The 27,920-nt window shown below is 42.5% G+C and overlaps 2 protein-coding genes across 10 annotated transcripts in view; one reads left to right on the top strand and one right to left on the bottom strand.

Moving 5' to 3' along the window:
* The window catches only part of IRAG2 (inositol 1,4,5-triphosphate receptor associated 2), a 39,473-nt gene extending 27,715 nt beyond the window's left edge, over window positions 1-11,758 (top strand). The window contains exons 24-39 of one of the 2 annotated variants that reach the window (XM_086611259.1): window positions 1,365-1,411; window positions 1,495-1,559; window positions 1,686-1,802; window positions 3,963-4,045; window positions 4,186-4,258; window positions 5,039-5,093; window positions 5,178-5,205; window positions 5,755-5,895; window positions 6,337-6,471; window positions 7,317-7,464; window positions 8,372-8,415; window positions 9,093-9,170; window positions 9,275-9,339; window positions 9,756-9,857; window positions 10,031-10,135; window positions 11,482-11,758. In XM_086611259.1, the coding sequence (XP_086467385.1) occupies window positions 1,365-1,411; window positions 1,495-1,559; window positions 1,686-1,802; window positions 3,963-4,045; window positions 4,186-4,258; window positions 5,039-5,093; window positions 5,178-5,205; window positions 5,755-5,895; window positions 6,337-6,471; window positions 7,317-7,464; window positions 8,372-8,415; window positions 9,093-9,170; window positions 9,275-9,339; window positions 9,756-9,857; window positions 10,031-10,135; window positions 11,482-11,725 (1,530 nt within the window). In that variant the 3' untranslated portion in view covers window positions 11,726-11,758. The remainder of the gene's footprint in view (window positions 1-1,364; window positions 1,412-1,494; window positions 1,560-1,685; window positions 1,803-3,962; window positions 4,046-4,185; window positions 4,259-5,038; window positions 5,094-5,177; window positions 5,206-5,754; window positions 5,896-6,336; window positions 6,472-7,316; window positions 7,465-8,371; window positions 8,416-9,092; window positions 9,171-9,274; window positions 9,340-9,755; window positions 9,858-10,030; window positions 10,136-11,481) is intronic. The other variant, XM_086611260.1, reaches the window with a different exon arrangement.
* DNAI7 (dynein axonemal intermediate chain 7) overlaps window positions 10,051-27,920 on the bottom strand; it is a 32,374-nt gene continuing 14,504 nt past the window's right edge. For 7 of the 8 annotated variants that reach the window (XM_086611269.1, XM_086611268.1, XM_086611262.1 and 4 more), the window contains 9 exons: window positions 25,683-25,786; window positions 23,992-24,271; window positions 19,181-19,283; window positions 16,628-16,794; window positions 15,572-15,716; window positions 14,574-14,788; window positions 13,741-13,908; window positions 13,399-13,512; window positions 12,115-12,444 (listed from right to left, as the gene is read on the bottom strand). In XM_086611269.1, coding sequence (XP_086467395.1) covers window positions 12,169-12,444; window positions 13,399-13,512; window positions 13,741-13,908; window positions 14,574-14,788; window positions 15,572-15,716; window positions 16,628-16,794; window positions 19,181-19,283; window positions 23,992-24,271; window positions 25,683-25,786 — 1,572 coding nt within the window. In that variant the 3' untranslated portion in view covers window positions 12,115-12,168. Of the gene's footprint in view, window positions 10,093-12,114; window positions 12,445-13,398; window positions 13,513-13,740; window positions 13,909-14,573; window positions 14,789-15,571; window positions 15,717-16,627; window positions 16,795-19,180; window positions 19,284-23,991; window positions 24,272-25,682; window positions 25,787-27,920 lie in introns of those variants that run through there. The other variant, XM_086611267.1, reaches the window with a different exon arrangement.

The raw sequence follows: 27,920 nt of genomic DNA, 5'->3' as shown, positions 1-27,920 counted from the left end.
TAATAGATAATTCAAATAAGAATAAAAATAGCCTGGATTTGCATTAGAGGAAACATCCAGCTGGCTGGGGCAAGGCTCTACGAGTGCAGTCAAGCTCTGATGGTCGGAGGAGTAGAGAGGAGAGAGAAGGCACTTACTGGTCCTGGGAGCAGGCGGTTGCTCTCAGAAGTGGCCCGGGCCCTTGGTCACCTCCTTTTCGATTCTGATGGATTTCTTGGGTCTTCTTGAGGATGTTTGAGGGGGAAGGGAAGATACCAGAATGTAGACTATAACTTGCCCATATAGTTTTTCCCGTTGCATTACCCCCAACTTGAGTAGTGCTCTTGGACGCTTGGCATGTAGGGAGCTACGGAAAGCTGGCTAGCCTGACACCTTCTCTCCTTGGAGATAGGTTTGGGTTTGTTTTTTTTCTATTCAGCACTCCTCTTCAGTAGTGGGTGGAGTTCATCACAAGTCATTACCAATTTAACCCTTTAAACTTCTGTTTCACCCTGTATTTTCACCAATCTGTCAATTGAATAGGCAAGCTGGAGTTATCCAGGGTGAAATGAGGAAGAGTAATCTTTTCCATTCAGTATCTCCCTTGCCATATTAAAAGACTTAGGAGGACGTCATTTTCGTCTGTGATAAGACTCGAGTCCAGAACCACAATGTAGTGGCTAAAGGAATATAAGCAAAACTCCGTACCAGCCTCTAGCTGCTGAATTCCTCTCTGCTCTTTGCATGCGAAGGAAGAGGCCTGACACCTTCTGAACTGGTTAGGTAAATAGATAATATTGAAAACTAACATCATTCAAAGACACATACTAAAACGTGCAACACAACATGCGAGTTTCCTGTGTTCTGCACCATCTGCTCACTGGAGCTGTCAATAGAAATGCTTTTTTTTTAACCTGAGCAAGTCAGGTATCTATAGCCAAGTCAAGCTCTGTGCACCTCACTGGTGGCGCTTGAGGCCAAGACCTTGAAAATGGATGTATCTTGATGCATAGCATTAAAATAGAACAATGCTGTAGCAACATGTACATGGGTCATTTGAAAACGTGTTAGAAGCAAAACATGAAGTCAGGAACCAAAATACATCTCTGAGTATGGTATTCCTGAGATAAGATTTTTGCAGAAACAGAGTTATCAATTTCTGCAGAAGCAGTTATCGCTCCTCATGAAGATAACGTGCTAAACTGCATACTGTGTGTATGGGTGGCTTTAGGCTAGCAGATGAATCTGCATGTGCTTACCATCTAGTTCTTCACCGCTGAAATGATTTAGGCACAGCTGGGGAATTATTGAAACTTTGATATACAAATTTTCTACTCACATGACAACCCTTTCCCTGATACTAACTCTTCTGTCTTTCCATTAAGATTGACTGTACAGAGCCAATACTACCAGCCAGTCTGATCCCATCCAGGTCAGGTTTTGTGCAAGCTTTTAAAAGCCTTTGTCAAGACTGTATAGTATGGGTGAGTCTCTGAAAGAATTTTCTTTTGACAGTGATCGCTTAACTTCACCCCAAGAAGTTCTTACATCCTCTTTGAAAAGCACGGCACCAGTAACAGGTAAGCCGTTAATTTGGAGCATGGATGTGTGAACTTTTTGCACTGAAATTGCTGGGAATAGGTAAGCTCAAGTCTGTGCATTTACCGAACAGTAAGAGCTCTGTCCTCTGTTGCCTGATATTATAGGTGATCTTGTTATGGAGGAAAAATCAACCAAGTCCTCACATGAAAGAGAGGAAGATGTGCCAACTTCTGTAGCAATGGAGAAAAACAACAATAAGGATCTGCCTGGTCCTGTATCAGGTACACTAACTGCTGCAGCACATGGGCACTCACACAGTGAGGAAATGGCTTGCTTCCAGTACATCTTTGAAGTGAGGAAGCTCAGTAAGAAAAATAAGTTAATGATGACTCGTGAATTTCTGGCTTTGCAGTTATTTTCACCTGCAAGTGTTCTCAGCCTTCCCTGAGACTCTGACTAGGAATAAGGCTTTACCTACTTTACCTACAGGCAGCTTGGCAGCCCACGGGACTGCAAGAAGTAAACATGAAATAACTTAATGAAGTCTTGATGCTTGCTTGGGTGGGTACTAAACCCTGGGCAATTTTGGGAGGAAAGAGAATGTTTTCATGGTTTTTAAAAAGTTTGACACCTAGCTAGGCTAAATAATGCATTTCTGTCTTTTGAAACTGACACTCAGAGCACAAGAAGCTGGGATGAGTCAAGGAGAGAGATGAGGATAGAGGCCCTTGTGTGTGGCTCTGTCTTTTACTATAGCCATGAACACCCAGAATAATTATTACCAGATCTGATGGTGCTTCTTTCACTTAAAAACTAAAAGCAAAACAGACCTGGAGTACACGTACACAGTGCATTTAAGCTATTTTTAAAAAAAACTGATCTGAATAAGCAGCACAGGATACATGTGCATGCTTGTTTGTAACCACTTTTTTAACCTTTACCTAAATATAAGACTTTTTGTCGTCATTTCTTGTTTGGTTTTGTTTCTTTCTTTAGTACTATCATCCTGACATCTAACTTAGTCCCCTTGCTTAAGCCTATGCTCTTTCTACTAATTTGCCTCTGCAGTTAATTTTCACACGTGGTCTAGGTGCCTTTGGCGAGGAGGAAACAGATATGCAAAACAGATCAGAAAGAGTTCAAATAGCTTTAAAGTCTGAGATCCTGCTGCCTGTTGTACATCTCAAAATAGTAAGTGTGTCTAATATTAGAACAGAGACATTGATGGAGCTCCACTTGTGGTTTTTGCTAGCAACACACAATGTCTTGTAAAGGTGCTTGACAGCCAGGTCAGAATAAGTAGGGCTGCTGCAAAAATCAGCAGGGACAGGAGGGAGAGCTAGGCAGAGGATGATGTTAATGTGAAGGATGAAAAGAGAAAGTACTTCAAACCTGAAGGCTTGGTTGGTTTTTTTTCTTGTGTCATTTCTTTGGCTTGCATCTGTGTGGGTGTGTGTGTATGACTACACAAACAGAAAAAAGAAAAAAAAATCAAGATATTCTAAAATGTATACATAACTAGCAGAGTTACTGCTACACAAGAAATTAGTTTTACTCTCAGACTTTCTTCAGTTTCTTAAATATTTTCCTTCAAAAATCTTTTTAATAGGTGTCTTTCTGGAGGCTATTTTTGCCTGCCTTAAAGCTTCTCTAAATTGTGGCCTTCGAAAGTTTGTGTTACATTTGAACTGGCATCACCTGTTCCTGAACTTACCAGTTTGTTACCACCCATCTTCTGGCAAAGAGAGCTCTTTTTCGTTGGCTCTGTCGACACCCTGCTAGTTCAGTTTTTAGGTACAAACGACAGCCCAAGGGTCAGACTGTGTTTGAAGCTTAGGGACACCTGAAATGCCACAACTGCATGCATTTCACAACCTGGCCATGCTCAAGCTCCTCTGAAACAGGAGCTGAAGCAGCATCTCTTTCTTAACTTCATCTCATATTCCATAGCACGAAAGAAGAGAATTACAAATACTCATTGCTTCCCTGTTAGTTTGTGCATGAGACTTTGTTTTCACATATTCCTGTGCTTATAGAATTCCAAATAAAAATTAATTATAAACTGTCTCTTTAAACAGCAAACAAAAAACCCCCATACTGGTAGCAAAATAATTAAATTAATTTATCCAAGGGAATATTACTGTTAATTTTGCAACTTCAAGTAGAGCAACTACAATCAGGAATAATAGTCTGACTTATTGACAGGTAACGCTTCTTATTGGGATTTTTTTTTTTTCAAGCGTGATTATCATCCCACTTCTTCCCTTATGTCTTCATAGTGTTCTTTTGCTGCTGCCTCTCCTTCTTAATGCCCTCTCCTGGTGTTTGCTGCAATTTTTTTTTTTTTTTTTAGCCCTGTTAGTCCATGGCTAGTGCACTGTGTGTTGGGGGCTTGTTTTGTTTTTATCATTACATTTGGTTTTGGGAATGTTTCTCCCCAGGAGCGGATCTGACCAAGAAGGAATTCCGCCCCATGATGGAAGAACACAAAACTACATTTCAAAATGCTTTAAAGCAAGACCCGGTAAGAGTTCTAGTGACAGTGAAACATGGAACTGGTTTGGCTGAGCAGTAACAGAAAAATGCTGCAGGAGAGGGACAGGCCCCTCCGGTGGCGTCGTGTCTGTTCCTTTGCTATAACTGCTCTCTGTGATATGCCTTTAGGAGGTGCACCAGGAAAAGAAAAATAATAAAGAGCGGAGTGACGAAGCATCAGCTGTCGTTCCCAGTAAGAAAGGTAAGAAGTTTTGGCTCAACACATTCACGTAACCCACTGGAGTGCATGCCTTGGTGGCTTGTGTCAAGACCTGTGCAAAGTGGTGCAGGGAGCTGCCTGCTCCACAAGAAATAATAGCTGCAGTTAGAGATCAAAGTGGATTAGCAGTGGAGAGAAGGAAAACATTATCATGCAAAACCTGCTTCTCTGATTTCTACAGGTACTGATCTAACTAGTTCCATCATCTTCTAGACAAGAGGGAAAACTTCTTAGGAGTTGCAATGGGGTTAGGATATTTGAAACGGTTCTGGCATGCTTGCTCTCTCCAAAGATTTGTAAAGCATCATGCTTTATGTTAGCTGGAGCTTGGGATACTATGACATAGACGAGCAGGATGATGTTTCTCCTGAACTGTGCTTAGACATGGTTATTCTTCTAATCACCTCTCTTTGTCTTTGCAGTTAACTAAAAGTTAATGATATAGTAAGTCACGTAACATCCTGAACCTATGGGCTGGGTACTTAAAAACTTTTTATAAACTATTCCAGTGCTAATTAGTTGGCTTCAACTGGCACTTAAACAATTAACTTTTGGGACTTTGTACAAGTGACAGTGCTGTGCTGTCTTACTGATGCTAACCCTACTGTACCCCAAGATACACAAATTGGCTTTGTTGGCAAGAGCTTAACACTGGAAGTCTTCAACAGTGGCTTCTGCTGGAGCCTGAAAAGGCTTTCATAAGCTGTTTTTGTGAGGCTGTTTTTTCACTTTTGTCTGAGAACTTTTTTCCTTTCTTCTCAGGGAGCTCACCCACTGCAGGTGGCATTAAAGCAGATAAAACAAAGCAAAATGAGCCGTAAGTGTTTTGAGTTTGTGATCACCTGCAGGTATGAGCTTAAAGCTGCCATCTCTTACATCATTGCTGCTTCTTATCCCATAGTGACTCTCCTAATGAGAAAGAAGTGGAGGTAAGTCTTGACTGCTTGTATCCTTAAGTATCTTGGACAACAGAAAGATCTTGTCAATAAGCTCTGATTGACAAGATCCTGTCCTATATAAAAGAATGATGCCGAGTAGCTTAAACTGGATGTATTTCTAGAAGTTGGCTTCTGAAATCTGTCTTTCCAAGCCCAATGGAAATTTTGGAAGAGATGGGATGGGAAAGGGTGGCAATCTGTGAAAGCAAACAAAAGATTTGTCACTACTAAAACATTTGTTTGCAAGCTTGAAGGAGCATAGCTGTGACCTCCTCCCAGGCAGAACGTGCTGATTGAAGACAGTTTTGTCAGAAGACACAGATGGCACACTGCATGCTGCCAGGATACCACCAGATTATTTCCCCCATCACTACGGATGGGAAGACTGGCTTTGTGGAAGTGGGCCGTGTTTGCTTTCTCTTCTCTATCTCTCCTGTAACTTTGGTGTATATTCTCAAATGTCATGTCAGTATCCAAATCTACTTTAACAGTGTCTGCATCACCTGGATTATTTTGAAATCTTTTCCTCTCCCACAACAGGCTGAATTTCTGAGATTGTCTTTAGGTTTTAAATGTGACTTGTTTACCTTGGACAAAAGAGTGAGGCTTGAAGAAAGATCCCGAGACTTGGCTGAAGAAAATTTGAAAAAGGAGATCACAAATGCTCTAAAGATGTTAGAGGTTAGTATTGGCCAAGGTGGGTAGGGTGGCTGGGATGAACGGTTGTGAAAATGTCTCTAATATCGCCCTTTTTAGGGGGGGAGGGGTGTAACACACTATAAGCAAATCCGAACGAAGTTCTCAAGTGATGCAGTTGAAATATGAGAGACCTAGCATTTGAGGGGTAACCTTCATCCGAGCGTATTGAGCACTCAGGCAGTGGGGAATTTTTCCATTGCACAAACATCTGGCAAGAACCCTTATCTTCAGCTGATTTTATGCTAGTTGAACAGAAGCCTCTGCCCACTGGAGGTCTGTATCAAGTTACTCTAACAGAGGACGTTAGATGCTGATCTCCTGACTGTGTAGGCATGAACATGAGCCCTCCGTGTCATCAGCTGGGTTCACCCTTCTTTCTCTATTAATAGCTCACACTGTTCTTCTTGCCAATGTGTCTCTTAGGCTTTATTTCCTTTGTGTGAAGAAGATAACCAAGCACAGGAGATTATCAAGAAGCTGCAAAAAAGCTTGCAGTTCCTTAGCCAATATGCAGCCCGAGTTGCCAGTAAAGCAGAGATGTTGGGAGCTATTAACCAGGTAACCATTTCCATGTAAATGTATTTCATACAAAATTAAAAGCTTCTAGGTGTAAAGGGATAGCAGCATCTCTTTCTAGGCTTCTGATTCCAGAATTAGATTTGAGAATCTCATGTATGTAGTGCAGACTGACCAGTACAGCTTAGTCCTGGCTTTCTCCTCTCAGATCACTGTTTGTGGTGTTATAAGGAATCCCAGGCACTGTGAGAGCAGGTACATTTCACTGGCATTGTGCAAAAATCACACAACAGAACTATGATCCTGGTTTAAAACAAAAAAAACGAAACCTCAAACAAACAAAAATGCTGAAAAAACTTTGCAATCAGAGGAATGCATACAGTAGAGAGCACAAGAATGCAATGCAGTAACAATAGTCTTGGTGCACTAATGGTAATTCTGTGCCTCATAGAAAGGGTTGCTAATAAGTTAAATCCATGGAAATTTACAAAGACCTGCTCAAACGTTATGTGTAACTGTGTATAATGCCAAAGAACAGCATGAAAATACGACTTGGCAATACCAGCAAATGCGTGGTGGCAGCTGAGACTGTAAATCAGAGAAAGAGATGAGGAGGAGTTGTAAGGGCTCAGAAAACGAAGACTAATTTATTGTAGGATAAGAGTAATCACTGGTGAAATGTGACCTGTGTAACTTAGGCACATGTTGAGAGGTGGATTGTAGTGAAACTTTGAAGGAGTAGACGAAAACGAGAGGATGTTGCATCGTGGTGATATGAGAGTAGACAGTTAAAGGGGGAGGGGGGAGGAAGCCTTAAACTCTAAACACGATGCAGTTCCTCAAAAAGCCATTTCTTTTTCCTACTGCTGTTGCACTCTCTCCATTAGGAGAGCCGTGTCAGCAAGGCTGTGGAAGTCATGATTCAACATGTGGAAAACCTGAAGCGCATGTACGCAAAGGAACATGCAGAACTCGAGGAGCTAAAACAGGTCCTGCTCCAGAATGAGAGATCCTTTGGTTCTCTTGGAGATCGAGGTAAAGCTGCGTTGTCTTTCCCCTTTCTAGCACCTACCAGATAAACCCTTATCTACTTGAACCTTAACATATTAGGTGGAGGGGTTCCATGACTGTTGTATCTCCTTTCCTAAAAATAGAGGAAAAAAACAGCAATTTACTAACAGTATTAGAAAGGATTCTCTGAAATGAGACTTGTATGTAAACTGTCATGCATCTCAGGGTGGGAGGGGAAACGTTCCAAGTGTGCAGTAATGTTCTGGCTTTTAGAAAAGTGGGGCATTGCATGTGTTGGTGATAATCTTATTTCTTGTGAGCAGTAACTGTGGATGCTCACTCACACTGGAGCATTCCCAGGAGCTATTTCTAGGTAGCTGAGCTTTGACTGCTCTCTACAGATGCTTCCTGCTCTTTTCTAAATCTGAATTAAAGACTCCTCAAGTGCAGTTGCTCTGAGTTTCCCCCTCTATAAGCAGATGGTACAGTGGTCGGGTTTTCAGACGGTGCTGTGTGCTTGTAACTTTGCCAGAGAAGGACTAAATTCTTCTGAAAAACAGACCATGTGTATTAAAACCAGAAAGAGTGGTCTTGCTCACCAGTAAAATTCTCGCAGGAGCCTTCTGTATCACGGGCTGTTCCTTCCTGACTGCAAAAGATTGTCCTGTAACAGGACACTGCCTCGATAATAGGAGATTACGTTTAATGATAGCAGCAGAAATTGATGCTTGTATAGAGGATGCACAAAGTGTGAATATTATGAACTTACCTAATGAAATAGGAAGCTTTTTTCAGAAATCTCATTTCTGCTTTCTGAGAGTACTCTGATAGACTCTCTGCTTAAACAGACACTGCCAAAAGTCAAAGCTTCACTTGCAAATAAAGCTCGCTGCATTCCTGTAAGCCTTTCTGCTGTTTGATTTCTTCACAGATGAGTCTACGAATAAAAAGCTACCGAACTCTTTTAACTTTAAGGTAATGGCCATTGCAACCTCACATGAAATTTCAAGTGTCTTTTTAAGAAAGTGTGTGTGTTTGTGTCTTTTCTTTGCCTTGTCATGTGCCGGTGCTCTGCTACATGCTTGACTTAGTAGCTTTGCGTCTCAAATATGGGCTGATGTCATCAAACAGGAAGATATGTTTTTCAGTCACCTGCACCAAGCCAAGGGAACTGCATGTGGTCCCACTTAGAAGATGAAGTGTTCACGGAAGCCGAAATGGCTGCACCCTCGTGCAATGGCTGAGAAATATTATTCACGTATGGTTCTATGATCGGGGCTACAGAACAAGGGTTTAGCACAGAGAGATGAAAAAAAAATAGATGTGAGCTATTTGAATAGGCTGTAGAAATTCCTGTGAGCATCATTAGGAGAATTTAGATGCCTTTGGTTTCGGTATTTTGCTGGAAGCTGTGTAGCTAGCCTCGCTTTGGATGCTCAGGAGGGGAAAAGCAGTTAATGTGGAAAGACACTGCATTAAAGAATATGGTTTGGGCTGTGCTGCTGAGTTGATTCTTCTCTGTGTGTCACTTCAAGCTGAGTGTCAACATTTATCTCTTACACTGTTTGAATAAAACCAGATAGAATTTTATGTGATCAGTGAGTAATTCAGTCATTCCTTGGTAGAGTCAGTAATGCCTCTCATTTGTATAGCCATTGTCATCCCTTCGAAGAGTTAGCATTGCAACGTTGCCTAGGAGTGCTGGAAATGCAGGTACTGGGTTGCCACTGGTAAGTAAGGGTTCTCAGATGGCGAGGTGCTTTACCTTCTCAGAACTGGCTGGGCTGAAGCGTGGAAATGCCAAAGCAGTAAGTGTGTCGAACTTCTTCTCTAGGCCCAACTCCATGAACCTGACGGAGATGAACGGAGTGATAAATTCAACAGGAGATCAAGCAGTTGGTAAAGTCACTTGGGCTTGTCTTTGAATAGGGCTAAATATTTTCGACTGAAACTGTGCCTGTATTAAGCAGCTTATGAAGCATCATGAGATGTAATAATGTTTAGGCTGCATTTTTCACATTAATTTTACATGTTTCAATAGGTAAATGAGCCTTTGTGGCTAAACATTACAGCTTTCGTTTTGTTTTTTAAAAAAGTTACCTTGACTGTCTTGCATTAGAACTAGAGTATGAAAACTAGGCAGCTGGCATTGATGGATTTGGGTTTTTTTTAAAAAAGAATCTGAATTTCAGGTGATTAATTTTGAATCTCGTTTGTCTAAGGCCTACCCAAATGAGTAGGCTGCTGTTGAATTTCTAATTTCCTGCTATGTATCTGATGGGGAAATCAAGGCAACTTTCTTTAAACTGGGACAGGGGACGACTGGGAGCAAAGCAAAATGAGAAACGTCCTTCACTGCAGCGGTTTATTAGCACGTATTCCTGGGCAGAGTATGAAGATGAACATTCTGAAGCCAAGTAAGTTCAACAGCAACCCCCTCCGAGGTGTGTGTGCAGGGCTGGTTGGTTTGTTGTTAACGAACCTGTAACTGTCCACCACCTGCTCAGGGCTAGAAAGGCAAGCTATTGTGAGCTCTGTCAAATTGAATGCCTGATGGAAGAGCTTTGGAATTGTTGATGCTTGCTTTCAGAAACGAGCAGACGGAATCACCTACTGAAGCACAAGAAGAACCATCCAGGAAGGAAAGTATCTCTGAAAAAGGAAAATATTCATCAAAATGGAACCTAGAGTCAGTGTAAGTTTTCTCACAAAAAAGTGGTGGGCATGGGAGAAGGAAGCAAAGCTGTGGCTTTGGTTTGGTTGTTAATGCTGACTGGGAATGAGTGATCTTGGGTGCTAGAGATTTACCCCACCAGTGATCCATTACTAATCCTACATGAAGAGTTAAAGAGGAGCCTCATGCCATGATCTCACCTCTTTTGGTCGCTCTGTGATAGCTGCTAACATGTACTCTTATAAAAACGATCAAGGATTTGAGGCATGTGCAAAACAGCAGCTTTGGCACATGCTGAGACAAGTAGTTATCAAGACTAGCTCCAGACTATTCCAGCTAATTTCTCTGGATATCTCATGTCAAGGAAGAGTGTGCTGTCCTATACAAGTACCCCATGGAAGCCCCTGCCTTACAGGAAAGGAGATTCATAGATTCATAGATTTCTAGGTTGGAAAAGACCTTAGAGATCATCGAGTCTAACCATCCCTAATCCCCATTAAACCATATCCTCAAGTAGATCATCCACCCTATTCTTAAACACATCCAGGGATGGGGACTCAACCACCTCCCTGGGCAGCCTATTCCAGTGGCTGACAACCCTTTCAGAGAGGAAATACTTCCTAACATCCAACCTGAATCTCCCCTGACTAAGCTTATACCCATTTCGTCTTGTTCTATCACCCAACACTAATGTAAAGAGCCCTTCCCCTACCTTCCCACCATCTTTTCTCAAGTATTTGCTGTCTCTGCAGAGAAATTGTTTATTCCATAAGAATATCCTATGCTAAGCCCCCACTGTGAGCATCCCTGATCCATGGGGAGACAAGACAAGTATGCTAGCATATATAACTGAGAAGACAGCAAAACCAAATATAATTTTTTTTTTCCTGTTTGATAAAAGGTAGAGGTACCCAATGTCATGAGAGGTCTAGGATTTGGATAGTCAGTGAGGGTAAGACTTCTCCCTAACCTCAAGGATGGCACCAAAGCCCTAGAAAACAATGAAACATAAGGCCAGTACTTTCAGTGTTTCCTACAAGCCAGACTTCTTGGTGATTTGCAAGGCAGCTTTTGTGAATCCTCTTCAGAAACTGTGGTACAGGGAGCACAGGTGGACTTATGAGTCGGGTTAGTCACCTAAGGAGCTTATGAAGAACTTGTTTACTGAAGTCTGCAGTTTAAACCCCACCAGACATAGCTCCTCATGCAGCAACAACCTCATCTCTTTTGATAGTTAAGGACCTGGATGTTTGTTTGTGGGGGTCTGGTTTGCTTTAGGGTTTTCTGGAGTAGGGTGGGGGGGGTGGAAAGAGGGCTTCCAAGTTTTGAAGACAAACTGAACCACTCTGATTTGCTCTCCTGTGCAGGTGCAGTTTAATGTCATCGTGGGCATCCCATTTCAAGAATTCCTTTTCCAATGCTAACAAAACCCTCTGGGTTTCTGTTTCCATTCTGGTACTGCTCGCTGCTCTTACAAGCTTCCTCACTGGGCTGTCTCTTCAAAGACCAGCAGATGCAGCACCTGTTGGAACTGGGGACTCCTGGACTTCACTACAGCAGCTGTTGTGGCCATATACAGGACTTCAACACAATGGACCGCCCCCAATATAACAAAGGTTCTGGCTTTTGTAGTTACGCTTCCAAGTTCTGGATGAGAGTATGAGAAACTGAGATAGTATATTTAAGGTTACACGTTTGGGTTTGTTTTGTTGGGTTGTGGGTGGGTTTTTTCTTTTCCTTAAAGCATGACTTGGGAAAAAAAAAAAAAAAGATTTTCTGCCCCATTCTGACAAGTCTTCTTTACAAGTACCTAACAGGGTCTCTGTTCTGTTCAGGTTTACAATAAAACAGTTAGTAATTTTGAATGTAGCTAAAAATAAATACGACTAAGTGGTCTAGCCACAAGAGAATAAAGAACCTATTTTGCTTTAACAAAGCACTTGCGTTTTAGTCACTGAAGCTGTTCCAATTATTTGAACAGAAAAGGATTCAAGACTTGAAATGTAACTTTACTGAAAGCTTTTGATAAAGTTTTAAAGCAAAGCATGCACTATTTAAGAGTATGTTAAAACTCTTGTAGCGAGGAGCAACTGATACACAACATCAACAAACAGGAAGCCAGCTGTTTCCACTCTATCAATTGCTTCTTTGCTGGCAAGGTCCTTAAGCATATGGTAGAGTGTGGAGTGAAATTCAGAATCATCTTCTAGCTCTTCTGAAAAAGCTTCGCTGGTTTCAGTGATCTTGAGCTTTTGTGCTTTCTGACCATTAAACATGTAAAGAGACCAATCTTTGTCTTTGACAGAATCTGCTTTAAGATGCTCACTCACCTATCGCAGGAAAAAAACGTGCTGTAAGATGGAGCCCATGATACTGACAGAGTATAAATTCTAGTTTACTCCTGAGTGCAACCCAAAAAGAAAACCAAGGTGCTGCTTTGAACTCCTAAACCAATATCACACTGTGTACCGGGTACTGTAACACCACCACAATCCTCTGTCTAGTTTGCCTCTGTAAAACGCAAGGTTTGGCCACTCCAGCTGCTGCTCCTGACTCCTGTGGAGAGCAGGGCTGGGTGCAAGAGGCATCACTTGTTTCTAGTTTTTGCTCTGGGGATTAAGTATTAGGCTAAATATTTGTATGTCACATGCATTTAACTAGAGAGAGGGAAAGCTGCTCAAGACTTCAACAGGATGGCATGTTCTGTATCTACAGCTACACCTGTGAGTATTTTTCTATCTGTCTGGGTGAAGTTTTAACAACATGTGTGTTAATTCACAGATGGAAACAAATGAATATTTAAGTTTGCTTATTCCCTCCTTTACATTAGCAAACAAATGAAACCCCATATGGACAAGGAGAAATTTCCAGATATTAATTACAAAACTTGCCTATCAGATATTGCTATTCAGAGGATCCTGGGACAGTAGGATACTTCAGGAACATCCAGATATATCATCGCAGCTCTGGCAAAGCCTGAACAGCTGACCTATTGGTTATACATCCCAGCACGTTAGCAAGTGTCTTTGTTCCTGAGATGTGCGTCCCTTAGAGATCTCACGAACGCATGAGCAGAGAATCAGGCTCTGAAGTTTTACCGACACACACTGAATGCTGCCAAGCAGTCAACCCCAAATCTTAAACCTGCAGCACTGAGAGCGTAGGGAGGGGCTGAAGACAATGTTTGAGATGAGCACAACTTAGAGACAGAAACAATTACCTTCTATTGGTGTAGCAGAGTTGTATGCTGTTTTTCTCTAGAAGTTTAGTCTAAATCTACAAACCTTAAACACTACTTGCTCTTGACCTGCTTCCAAATTCCACTTGCTCCAGGCAAAAGCAAAAGCTGATGCGACCAGTGCCATCTGTTGATAGGCCCTACCTTCTGCTAGGGGAGCCTGTAACACAAAAGTACAAGTTAAAAAACATATGGCATTCAGTCTGACTCCCTGTATTACACAAACGTAAGAAAAAGCTTGCTTTAACCAGAATCCACTGGCTAAGCTGTCAGAACACTTGAACACTTGCCACCTGATTCTGTACAACAGGTCTTCATACAAAGAAAATTTTAAGTGAAAAATAGGTGGAAAAAAAACAACAAGAAAAGCATCCACTCTTGCACTCACCTTCTTGTTCACAGCGACATACTTGTGAGAAGACTCTCCTGGGAAAATATTCACACCAGCTTTTTTCAGAACTGTTCTTAGGTCAACTGGACTTAGCCATTTTCCTGTGATGTGGGAAAGCACGTCCTTCTCTTCCACCACTACTGAAGACAACATACACTTATTATCCTGTTGTACAAACCAGTGAAAACTGGTCATGAAAGCCGTTTTCTGCTTCAGGCATCAAATATTAATATCTTTGCTATGCTGGATATAGCATACATTATCTACCATGTTGGCCTGAAGAAAGCTACTTTTCTGTAGGACTTCAGAAATGACACTGGTCTGCTGGCCTGTGCTCATACTGACTCTTCTAAAACCACATCTTGTTACTAAACTGATTTATACAGCAGTGAGCATATGGATCACCAAGCATAACTTGAGCCTTTAGAAGGATCAAGAAGCAGCAGTAGTAGGTTGCTTGCAATGCTTGTATTGCTCTTGGTGTAGGCAGGAGGAGAGAGGAACAATTTTTTAGTCTCTAGCTGGTGAAGCAGTCTCGAATTCAGCAAGGTAGTATCAGCAATGTCAAAGTACTTACTGGAACTTTGCAGAACAAGCACACAGATGCTTTCTTCTGACCAGTTCACAGAAAGCAACTGAAATTAAATCACCAATGTTGTTCCTTACAGTGTTTAGAAAGGACAAGATCCTTCCTTATTTTCACCAGTGCAGCCTGAGATTCAAATTGCTCTTGTGGAAACATCCCAAGTCCTTAATAAAGGACACTGTAATAATTCAATATTTTTTACAAAATATGCAAGCGTTTTTATAAAAGAAATTACATACAGTACCTTAATTTGTATCTGAATCCTTGCAAAGACTGTAGTAACTGTAAGTAGTGCTTCATCCACACCAGTAGGTCGCAATTCCCATGCCTGATACGGCATATTGAGATGAGCATCCTGGAGAAGTGCTATTGTATAAAAGGCACCCATCTCAAAGGTGATGCTTTTTTCTTGTGCTCCATACGTTACGTTGCTGATGCCGTCAGTTCTCCACTGCTGGCCTTTATAAAAGGATGCAAAAATACAAAGATGTGTATGTAAAGCTTCTGCTTGTGATGTGTGCTGGGGAAGAATTAGTTAGTAAGACATCCTAGGGTAACTAATATTCACAGTTAAGGTAGAGTATTAGGCATAAAATACAGAGAATTCATTTGAGGCAAAAACTCCCTTTATTTTAATTGTCTGTAAGTACATGATTGGGCTGATTTTGACAGGAAAGCTTCTTGATTTCAAAAGAAATACAAATACTAATGCAACTGTCACTTCTGACTTGCTACCTAGCTATCCACAAGCTCATTTTCAAAAGTAACTTCAAACATCACACCATGTTAATAGGTTCTACTCATGAATGTCAAGTCAGGGGTATATTGTACTTAGCTAACAACTAGAGTATCACATTTGGGTTTTAACATTTAATTTTCATATTTTAACCTAATACTAATACATGTAGTTAGGTGCTAATTTGACTCAAGGTGCATTTTATACAGCTTTACCATAGCAGAACTTGATTTGTGGTATACAGTTGTACCACTGCCCATTAGATGGTGTGTATTTTTTCCATTCGTATTAAAAAGCTACAGTAAAAAGCCTCAACAGTCCATTGTTAGCTACGAAGCAAAACAGAACCAAAAAAAAACCACCCAACCCCAAACCAATTAACACTGAAGTCCCCAAATTATTTCTGAGCTCTGAATTGGCTCTTATCTTTACAGCTGGATTCTGGAATTAGTCAAACGCAGGTAGAAATTCTGTTACTCAAACTTATTTATGTCCTAAGTTCGTACCCACAGGATCCCATCGGGCTATCACAGGGTCCTCAAAATATATCACGTTGTCAGAAAGCCCAAGAGTTATCTGTACTGGTGGCTGTGTGGCATCTGCAGCCTCTTCTGGCAGGTATGGGTATGCCTCCAATCCGACATCGAGTAACTTCAGCAAGACGGGAAAAGGACAGATAACAGTTTTATTAGAAAATGCAGTACCCTACTTTTTTTTTTTCTTTTTCTTTAAGCGAGTCCTCCTAATCACCTGTGGAGTTTCCTAACACATCATTTAAAATTTAATTTATTAGTGTTAATGATTTGCTAATATTGCACATGTCTAACTACGATGTTGAAGACAGCAGAAGGGTGATTACCTCAAAAGGCCTCTGGCCCTTCACATGCTGTTGACGGCACCCTTAAGGCAGTGCCACACAGTAGGCATTGTTATTTTTTAATAGATCCACGGTCTCCAAAAAATCCAAGAACACCTGAGAGGCACAAGCAGGTATAATTCCACTTTGTCCACACAGCGTCAAAGAGAATGATGATCCCCTGCCTCTCGATCTGCCCGCAGTCCTGCTTTCTTATTTTACACGGGAATTTCACTTACTAAATGTTTTCAGCTTCACAGTAAAACCTATGACGTAGGTTAGGGCTGCATCAGGCTCCACGAGTGGGAAAACTAGAACACGTTGGCTACAATCCCCAAATATCTCGCAGAGCCTGGAACTGCACTGGCAGTAGTTTTGTCACCACCCTTCTTTAAGTGGGCCTTTCACACACAAAAAACGAAGCATTTCTCACTCTGCTTTGCTTTGGCCGAGCGTGTTTTCCAGCACAACGGCCTGTGCTAGCCGTGCTGAGGAGCTCTGACTGAGCACGCATCTCCCTAAGAGCAGTCTGAGCTGCTCCAAAAATTGGCCAAGAGTAACTGAAAAATGATTTGAAAACTTGGTCCTTCAGTTCTCCAGAAATCACGTGCGCTGCACACGTACAGCGGAGCCACACCTCAGGAACAGCTTTTCAAGGATGACAGGGAAGAGGGCTACATGGGGTGGAATCTCTTTCCTCACTTACCTCTACCATGCTCCAGTCCCCCACTTGTCTGCCCTGAGGCGGCAGCTGCAGTGCGGCGATGTGGTACACGCCACCCACCGGCACCAGCTGTCGCAAATCAGCAGTGTTCCCATCAGGTATCGCCTCTTCTTCTTCATTCACCTCCTCCTGCCTCAGTGGAGCCTGAACTAAAAAACAACCACACACCGTGAGTTAACGTGGCGCTGAAACAAAGATGCTGAAATTTCCCACTTCTATTTATCACTCTTTTGCACGAAAAGCTCACGTGCTTGAAGCGCTCTACGCTCTGCAGCATTTCAGCACCATCTGCTGGTGCTGGCCAAATTGTTTAACAATTAATTGAAACGTGGGGGAAGACAGCTGGACAACGAAAAGCTCTTGTTTTGGTATTGAGGTTTTTAACAGATTTGTCTCTGCTCTAACTTTGCAGTCAATTAAAAACGCTTTACATAGGAATAAGGTTTTACTGACAAAACAAGTCACATCATTGCCCAGAGAAGTTGTGGCTGCCCCATCCCTTGAAGTGTTTAAGCCAGGTTGGATGAGGCTTTGGGCAACCTGGTGTAGTGGAGGTTTTCCCTGCCCATGGCAGGAGGCTGGAACTAGATGATCTTTGAGATCCCTTCCAACCCTAACCATTCTGTGATTCTATGATTAACCGCAGAAGAATTTCACAAGTATACAAGACAGTAGCTTCTGGACAGGTTTAGTAAGACATGAGGCAAATAAAAAGATATAAGGCACCTACATGTCATGTGCTGAAGGGGAAAGATGATAATTATGAAGAGCAAAAGAGCTTTAACATGAAACAAAATTTTCACATAATGAAGATAATTTGTATTTTTTCTATGCATAATTATGTATATATTACATATATGGATAAATTTAAGTTTTAGTTCATTGGAAAATGTTATTAGAAGGCACTGATGCCATGGACAAAAATGCCTAGAAATATTTTCCCTAAAAAAACACCAAAACAAGCTGACATAAAACTTTGTTACAGAAGGAGACTGGAAATTTCTGTTGACAGGGATCAAGTAAAAGCCTTCAATACTATAAAAAACAGCTACTGCAAGTGGTATGAAATTTGCTTTTCAAGAGTGAGATAATCTCAAAAAATGGCAAATCTCTACATAAACTGTCTTCAAGCTTTTTAAAAAATGAGTGAGAATGGTGTTGATTTTATAATGTCAGACTTAGTTGCATTATGCAGAGGTTGTATTCACACAACATAACATCCTTTTGCAGTTATTCTGAGCAAAAAAGTTTACAGGAGGTAAAAACCATTTTACTACCAGCCACAGTGGTAGCCTGCCCTTTAACTTGCTTCTTAAAATAATAATACAAAAATATTGAAATGTCTTCTAAACAAAACTATTCCTTTTCCCAAGCTAAATTAACTTAACACTGGTACGATGAAGTTAAATCCAGACAACTGCAGTAGCTCTCGCTCTTCTCCCTGTCGCTGCATTCTTGCTTTTTCTCTCTCCTCTACCTGGCTGCCCGTTTTCACTGGATTTGTGGTAACTGAGCATCCTTTCAAACTCTGTTCTGAAAAGTGGTGGAATGGGTTTGCAGATCATTAAAATGCCAGCAAAAGCACAGTTTCAGAAGCCTTCTCTCCTTAGTGAAGCAGCTAAACAAGCTTGAAGACATCCAGGTACAATTCGTACACTTCTGTGCACATACATTTCACCTAATACCATGGTAGGGCTTTTCAAAGCCTCACCGAAATAAAACAGCAAATTCCTCCAAAAGAAGCCCAAGTTCTTTATGTTCTCTTGAAAACCACCTTGTTTGGGTGGTCTTTGCAGCCCAGTCTGACAACCAGTTGCTTGGACTGTGCCCAGCAGAAAGTGTTGTGGGGTGGGGTTTGGTTTTTCTTACAGCAAGAAAAGGGCTGTACAGTTCAGCCAAACCATGCAAATAGTTTGCCGTTGTTTTATTTAAGACAGTGCTACCAGAAAACTCAGTCTTACTAAACCAAGTGACACCACAACACTGAAGACATCTGTAATTTAACTTATGTGGGACAGACAAACAGTTTTAGTTGCCAGAATTAGGTCTTCTTTTAGCAAAGTGCATCAGCACATATCTCACTTTCAGCACATGTTTAAGTAACACCCAGCAACACCTACACTACCTGAGTGCCTGCCGTTACACGCGCTTGAATCCTTCTTTTCCAAGGAAAAGTCAATCTCTCCAGACAGCCTGGCAGATTCATAAAGATGGTGTGTCTCACCCATAAACACACATAAACATATGCATAATAATACACAACTGTACATACACATAACAAACGTACATAAACACAAATAATAAATAAAATAAGTGTGAGGACAAAATCCATTTTCCTATCTGTCCTATTTTCTCCCTGCATTTAACAATCATTAATAGAAATGTCAACAAAACTCAAGTGTTATCAAAACATCAATATATTTATAAACTTTGTTCTATTCACATAGATATCTGTATCACAATGTTTCCATACATAAAATAAAATATTCAGAATAAGCACTTTTGTAACGCTGCACATAAAAACTAACCAAATACCTTGTGGTGGTATGTCCAAGGTTTCTGATTTCTTCTCAGTTTGCTCCTCTGTCTCGTTTATACCAGCTGTGGTACTGCTGTTTTCTTTGAATGAGGCAGCACTCTATATAAAAAGCAACAGACATTTTTCATCAGTCAGAGACAGACACTCTGAAGAAGAGGGTACCACCTCCTTCAAGGAGGCCCAAGGAGAAACAGGACAGTCCCACTCCTCCAGCAACATTTGCACCCATCTTGCTCCAGGGTCAAGGTTTTAGGAGGAATCATGTCTATCTCGCCAGTAAAAATAGTTTTGAGTAAAGGTTCTCTTCAACTTTGGAACCAGATACATAAATAAACACAAAATAATTACTTCACTTTCGCAGCAAATTCCACCTTGAGCTTCCCAAGTATGGTACAAGCTCTTAAGCTTTTTAGCCCTATGTGCACTCAAAAATTATGTTTATGCTGACTACACAGCTAGAAGAGTGACACAAAGAAAACTTGAGCCAATGCTGACTCCAAAGCCATACTGAAACTCTGCCAGAACCACCACTTGCAGTCTTAGTGCCTTGCCCATGAGATTTATTCCCTTTCTCACACCGTACTCCATTTTCAAAATGTAGCTCTAAATTTCCAGCCAAATTTCCAACTCAGATAAAGATTCATCCCTGTCACAGCAGGCTCCTCTGGAAGCACAGCAGTAGCCAAATGGCAGTAGTTCAGCGTATAAGCCATCCCTCTGGAGGCACGGGCACCTCCTGTGCCCTGTGCTGTGCCCCATGCTGTGCCCGCCGGTGCGGGGCAAGAACACACATCTTCTGAACAGGACGTAAAGTGAGGGGAAAGAAGTGTTTACGCACATGAAGGTGGGGGAACTCAAGGCAGACCCAGACAGGAGGAGAGACTGCAGTAGCTGAGAGCAGGGGAGTCTTCAGAGGGAACACAAAAATCCATAAAACTGGACTGGGAGAAAAAGAGTAGGAGCTGGGAAAGAAAAAGAGAGGGAATGAAATGAAGGGCTTGAAGGAAGTCTGAAAAACGTAGGTGAAAACTCCCAAAAGACAAGATTTGGCATACAAAATAGGAAAAAGGAACCATGAATAATGGGATTTCAGGCACCGATTCACTACAAAGCCATTAGGGACTGAAAAGGTAAAAGGCAAAGGTCGTTGTTCCAAACATATTAAGAAGGCATAAGCCATGATGTTTTACAGTTATCTGTGCAGGAATTTTAGATAGAGAATCCAAGGCATGTATCTTCTGGTCACGGATCCTACCACAAGCCCAGTCAGAAGGATACAAAAACCTCCACAACACCTAAAGCCAACACACTCCACTGCAGAGTGCCGAGCGAGGGAACCAGCAGCCAGAAATGGCGTTGGGAAAGCTGTCCAGTGGCAAAGCCTCAGCATAGAGACATGGAGCAACTACGTAACTGCACAACCAACACCAGCTGAACTCTGAATCCTATTCCACACACTGCAAATTTTCCCAACGTTGGATTCCCACAGCGATTTTATGGGGCTGTCAGTTTCTCAGAAGCAGAATCCATTCATATTGACATATGTTCAGATTTACAGAAATATCTTACAACGGCACCTGATGTTCCTCATGGTTTGATCCTACTCTTAAACTGCCAACTAAGTGCCAACTACCACAACCTGCCCAAAGTTCCCTTTACACCTTCTGTATGACAATCGTGGTGCACTCATCCTCCCACTCCCTTGAGAAGATCTATGACGCAGTACTAACACGAGTTGCCTTTTTCTGGAAAACATTTAAGAACGTGGTGCTCTCAGGCACAGGACACATTAAGAAGTTGTTACACTGCCACTGGGCCTCGAGTAACAGCAGCATTGCAGAACACACAGAACACACACATCATAGAATCATAGAATAGTTAGAGTTGGAAGGGACCTCAAAGATCATCTAGTTCCAAGCCCCCTGCCATGGGCAGGGAAACCCTCCACTACACCAGGTTGCCCAAAGCCTCATCCAACCTGGCCTTGAGCACTTCCAGGGATGGGGCAGCCACAACTTCTCTGGGCAACCTGTTCCAGCGCCTCACCACCCTCAATGTAAAAAATTTCTTCCTTATATCTAATCTAAATCTCCCCTCTTTGAGTTTAAAGCCATTGCCCCTTGTCCTATCACTACATGCCCTTGTCAAAAGTCCCTCTCCAGCTTTCCTGTAGGCCCCCTTTAAGTACGGGAAGGCTGCTATAAGATCACCCCGGAGCCTTCTCTTCTCCAGGCTGAACAGCCCCAACTCTCTCAGCCTGGCTTCATAGCAGAGGTGCTCCAGCCCTCGGATCATCTTTGTGGCCCTCCTCTGGACCCGCTCCAGCAGCATCATGTCCTTCTTGTGTTGGAGACTCCAGAGCTGAATGCAGTATTCCAGCTGGGGTCTCACGAGAGCAGAGTAGAGGGGCAGAATCACCTCCCTCGACCTGCTGGCCACGCTCCTTTTGATGCAGCCCAAGATACGGTTGGCTTTCTGGGCTGCCATTGCACATTGCCGGCTCATGTTGAGCTTCTCATCCACCAGCACTCCCAAGTCCTTTTCCTCAGGGCTGCTCTCGATCCATTCTCCGCCCAGCCTGTCCTTGTGCTTGGGGTTGCCCCGACCCACATGCAGGACCTTGCACTTGGCCTTGTTGAACTTCATGAGGTTCTCCCAGGCCCACCTCTCCAGCCTGTCAAGGTCCCTCTGGATGGCATCCCTTCCCTCCAGCGTGCCTACAACATCACACAGCTTGGTGTCATCTGCAAACTTGCTGAGGGTGCACTTGATCTCACTGTCCATGTCACCAACAAAGATGTTAAATAGCACTGGCCCCAGTACTGACCCCTGAGGAACACCACTCGTCACTGGCCTCCACTTGGACATTGAACCGTTGACCACAACACTTTGAGTGCGACCTTCCAGCCAATTCCTTATCCACCGAGTGGTCCACCCATCAAAACCATGTCTTTCCAGTTTAGAGACAAGGATGTTGTGTGGGACAGTATCAAATGCTTTGGATAAGTCCAGGTAGATGATGTCAGTTGCTCTTCCCCTATCCATCAATGCTGTAACCTCATTGTTCTCACCAACAAAGGCGGCTGGTGGGGAACGTGATGCTCAAGGAGAGCCTTGGCTACAGTGATCATGAAATGGTGGAATTCAAGATTCTTAGGGAAGCAAGGAGGGTGCACAGCAAGCTCACTACCCTGGATTTCAGGAGAGCAGACTTTGGCCTCTTTAGGGATCTCCTTGGTAGAGTACAATGGGATGAAGCCCTGGAGGGAAGAGGGGCCCAAGAAAGCTGGTTAATATTCAAGGATCACCTCCTCGAAGCTCAGGAGCGGTGCATCCCAACAAAGAGAAAGTCTGGTAGGAACACCAGGAGGCCTGGACCAACTCAGGCACAAAAAGAAGGCCTACAGAGGGTGGAAACAAGGACAGGTAGCCTGGGAAGAATACAGAGCGATTGTCTGAGCAACCAGAGATCAGGTTAGGAAAGCTAAAGCCCTGATAGAGTTAAATCTGGCCAGGGACATCAAGGGCAACAAGAAAAACTTCTATAGATACCTCAGTGATAAAAAGAGATCTAGGGAAAATGTAGGCCCTCTCCGGAAGGAAACGGGGTACCTGGCTACCCGGGATATGGAGAAGGCTGAGGTTCTCAGTGACTTCTTTGCCTCAGTCTTCACTGGCAAGAGCTCCAGCTGCACAGCTCAAGTCACAAAAAGCAAAGGCAGGGACTGGGAGAATGAAGAACCACCCACTGTAGCAGAAGACCAGGTTCAAGACCATCTAAAGAACCTGAAGGTGCACAAGTCCATGGGACCTGATGAGGTGCATCCGCGGGTCCAGAGAGAACTGGCAGATGAAGTTGCTAAACCACTACTCATCATATTTCAGAACTTGTGGCAATCTGGTGAAGTTCCCACTGACTGGAAAAGGGGAAACATAGCCCCCATTTTTAAAAAGGGAAAAAAAGAAGACCCGGGGAACTACAGGCCAGTCAGTCTCACCTCCGTGCCCGGCAAGATCATGGAGCAGATCCTCCTGGTGACTGTGCTAAGGCACATAGAAAATAAGGAGGTGATTGGCGACAGCCAACAGGGATTGGAAGAGACCTCAAAGGATCATCTAGTCCAATCCCCCTGCCACAGCAGGACCACCTAGATCAGATCACACAAGAACGCGTCCAGGTGGGTTTTGAACATCTCCAGAGAAGGAGACTCCACAACCTCTCTGGGCAGCCTGTTCCAGTGTTCTGTTACCCTTACTGTGAAGAAGTTCTTCCTCATGTTTAAGCGGAACCTCCTATGTTCCAGCTTATATCCATTTCCCCTTGTCCTATCATTGGATGCCACTGAGAAGAGCCTGGCTCCATCCTCATGACAGTCACCCTTTACATATTTATAAACATGAATGAGGTCCCCCCTCAGTCTCCTCTTCTCCAAGCTAAAGAGACCCAGCTCCCTCAGCCCTTCCTCATAAGGGAGATGCTCCACTCCCTTCATCATCTTTGTGGCCCTGCACTGGACTCTCTCAAGCAGTTCCTTGTCCTTCTTGAACTGAGGAGCCCAGAACTGGACACAATATTCCAGATGCGGCCTCACCAGGGCAGAGTAGAGGGGGAGGAGAACCTCTCTCAACCTACTAACCATACACACCCCTTCTAATAGACCCCAGGATGCCATTGGCCTTCTTGGCCACGAGGGCACATTGCTGGCTTATGGTCATCCTGCTGTCCACCAGGACCCCCAGGTCCCTTTCTCCTGTGCACTTTTTGTGAGAAAAAAACCCACTCTTTTGTGAGATTTTTTTTACCCACCTTTCTCCCATCAGAACACACATCTTCTTCAGCAGGCACGTCGGGCTCTTCTCTGACTTTCTTTTCCTCTTCTTCTGGTTTTTCTACACTGCCTTTTGAATGCTGAGTTAACTCTTTGCTATCCAAGACTTCCAATTTCGGCACACTCTGACAGCGCAGCCAAAGTGGAGACACATGGTCATAATGAGTATGCAATATACGAACAGCAACACTGCTCACAGCCAGCGACTTTGGAAGATCAAATCCATGCTGTGCATCACAAAACACGTGGTTTTTGAACCTGTAAACAATAGTTAAAAAATAACGTTCCCTATTAAGATTGGCAGCACTTACTTTTGTATTTCTTCATAAGCATTCAAATTGATGTTCTACACTGAAAGGCACCTCAATTCTCTTTTGTCGCATGGCACAGCCTAAGAAATAGAGTGGGATGCCACAATACACTTCCTGTCCTGTCGTGACAGTGGTCTGTAAGCCCCTCCAGAAAAGCTGTAACTGCATTAAGGGGATCAGGAGCTGCAAAAATAACAGTCCTGACAGGAAGACAATGAGGCGGAATCAGACGGCAGTTGTCCTACACAGTACTTTCCTGGCAAAACTGACTAACTTAATGGGCAAATCCTACATAGGTGAAGTCATCAGCTGTCTATGTTACATCAGTCGCAGCATCTTCCACGTAATTTTGATAATCAACAGTATCACACAGTCACTGATCCTTGTGACAATGTAGGAAACTGTCTGAAAGCAGCACAGGAGCTCAACTTGCACCAAATCCAGTACCTAACTCATGAACTTGGGTGCTTTCATTAGATACAGGAGTTTCTTGCTCATTGCAATTCCTGCCCAACCAAAACCAGAGCAATCCAAATAATACTTATTTTTGGATGAAATCAGCTGGTCACAAGTTCTAAAAATCTTCTAGTAAAGCATAATTTATTTTTTAATTCCTGGTTGAAAAGTTAAAGTGCACCTCTAGGCTGACCAAAATGCTCTAACACAGGCTCTTCCTGCAGGTCGGTCTGACATTGCTCAGGACCCAGCCTTCTCATCATCTTAGCAAAGTTTACAGCAACAGGTCCTTAGTCAAGGCAAAGTCCTTTTACCAATTTATTCCTCATATTTGCAGAGTGGGAGCAGGAAGCCCACTTAAAACTCTTGTTTTGAAAAATACATCAGTCAAATGGTAATCTAATGAAAAAAATCTTCGATTCAGAACCAACAATGGCAGGTATTTCCATCCCAGACTCTAGAATCTTTTATCTAACAGAGAACTGAGCACGAAGCATCATTCATCCCTTTGCAAGGAACTGTAACAGCTTAGGAACTATTTAATGCATTGGCAAGAAACCTTACTTCCAGAGGAGTTTCAATTGTCTTCATGAGATTTATTGGTTTCCTTTCAAAATTGTTCTGGCAGCAACAGGGTTCTACTGTAGCACTTTAAGAAATAAATTTTATATTTATTTATATGTAGATACATATATAAACCACTCCTGTTTCTTTAATAAAACGCTGACCTAACCAGCACCTTCCTTAGCAAGAGGGTGGTATGAAATCCCTCAGCTGGGAGTCTGTAGAATAAATGCTATTCAACACAAAAAAGATGATGAGAAACTGGCTCTTGGTGTTTACTCAGCTTGGGTAGACAAGGCCAGGCCTCATTTCAAAATAACAATTTCAGGATGCTCTACCTTACTTTCTTCTTCAGATTGGCCCAAATACAGAAAGTAACATTTTTATCCTTTATGACTGCATGCATATTTCCAGTGTCAGGATCTTCGTATCTATTAGCTGCCTACAAAGAAAAAAGCAGATTTAATCATGTTTTCCTCTTATCTGTATCACGTGGATTTTCTTACATTTAACTTGAACAAATAAAAAAAAAAGACACATAGGAATAAAAATACAAGCTCAGGCATGTTGTATTTATGTACTAAAACATGACAGTTATAAACTCAAATCTCTTCATTAAAATTTGAACTATGTTCTTTTTCTTCCTCTGACTTCATCAATCCTGCCCATCAAATACCGCCGGATATGGGATCTTACGTTACCCCCTTCAATGTATTGCCTATTCCTCCCTTAATCATTTGCCCTCAAAAATACTTCTCAGGACAACTTAAAAAAAAAAAAAGGACTTGCTGAGCAACAAAGCACTCCTATTCCAGTCACTGCACAGATTATTTTATATTTTTGTCAACAAAAAACTTGTGAAATTTTAATTACATTAGGAGTTTAATCTCAGTAAAGACAATCAAGAATCTAACATTGCTTAATTTGCAGAGGGTTTTGATTGTGAACATACAACTGGTCATCATTACCTTTATTCCTTTACCTTTTTTTGTCTCCTCTAGCAATATTCTTTTGCTAAACATACTTACATATATGATTGATATACTTAAAATAGCAAGCAGGATCACTACCTGTACATGCAACCCAGAAAACGGATTCCAAGTACACCTGATCTAGTGGAAGGTGTCCCTGCCCACGGCAGGGGGGTTGGAACGAGATGATCTTTAATGTTCCTTCCAACTCTAACCATTCTATGACTCTATGGTTCTATGATTTTCATTTTCTTGTTTAAATACTCTTTACTCTTCCCAAGATCTCAGTTTAAAAAATATTTTAGTCATATGTGTCACGTTTTGAGGTCAAAACGACCGGTCTATCAGCTCCCAAGTCAGGCGAGACCCTTGGGTCCGACTCCCCCTGCCCTCTCTTGGCAGCTCAGCAGGTCGGAGGGTGATTCGTCTGACTTATCGTGGGATCCGTCACTAATAGACAAACAGGAGGTAATTTGGCCAGTATACCAGCTCCCAAGTTAGACAAGACCCTTGGGCCCGACTCCCCCTGCCCTCTCTTGGCAGCTCAGTGAGTCGGAGGGTGATTCGCCCACTTATTAGGGATTGTCACTAGTAATACTATGGGCCAACTCCTTATAATAATTCAAAAGTTTCCGGAAACATGCATATATATTTTATTTGTGACAGAATACAGGTTCGAGGATAGCCGGTGATAGTGACTGACTACAAAAACAACTTTAATTGAAATACTGCAGTGATAATATAAAACGATTACTGATCAGTGATAATATTAAATAGCTAGCAAGATGTTAGTAAGTAATTAAGTAAATGCGCATAACCCAGAGTTCTTACCCAATAGGCGTCCCTATGGGGGGGAGAAGAGAGGTTCAGCCCGTCGACTGATCCCAGACGTTCCGGTGGGGGGGGCTTCTCCCTAGCATCCCCTTTGTTTGCTGCCATTTTATACCTTTTTCGTATCTTTTAGGTGGAGCTCGAGTGACTCTAGTCATACATAACTTTTATTAGGATTGGTGTAAATTGCTCGTTTGAGGGGTGGTCGCAGCTCGGAGGCGGGTGGAGGTGTGACTTCGTAGCTGAAGGACACAATTTCGCCATCACTGCTGAGGCAGCGGTTGTGATTCACTTTCCTTGATGGCATTTTTATGGTTATCTTTACCAGGCGCCTCTCATCCCTGATAACAGGGATGAGCCGTGATACCTTTGTATCACTCTACTCCCCATTTCAAGGGTATTGCGTGGGCCTTGTTTGTTGTTTCTTGTCCCCGATAACAGGGATGAGCCATGATACCTTCGTATCACTCTCCTCCCCATCTCAAGGATATTGAGGCCTTGTTCATTCCTGAGAGCAGCAGCTGTGCTTCATGTCAGAGCTGCTCTAATATTAGTTTGAATTCTAGGGAACAATGTTCTCCCATTCCCCATCGATTTCAGTCATTTTCCCACAATATGGACTTGCATTAGAAAATATGTACAAGCTAACCTCATGACCCGCTTTTCAGATTGCAATTTTTTGTGCAGTCAGCTAGGTTTAATTTACATCACTGAGATAGGAAACAAATTTCATACAGTGTCCCTTGTTTTCAACATCTCCAAATCTCACAAAAT

The sequence above is a fragment of the Tauraco erythrolophus genome, chromosome 4 (assembly GCF_009769465.1).
Source record: "Tauraco erythrolophus isolate bTauEry1 chromosome 4, bTauEry1.pri, whole genome shotgun sequence".
In the NCBI taxonomy this organism is placed as follows: domain Eukaryota; kingdom Metazoa; phylum Chordata; class Aves; order Musophagiformes; family Musophagidae; genus Tauraco; species Tauraco erythrolophus.
Note: the sequence above shows the minus strand (reverse complement) of the source record. Positions and strands in the feature narration are given on the sequence as shown.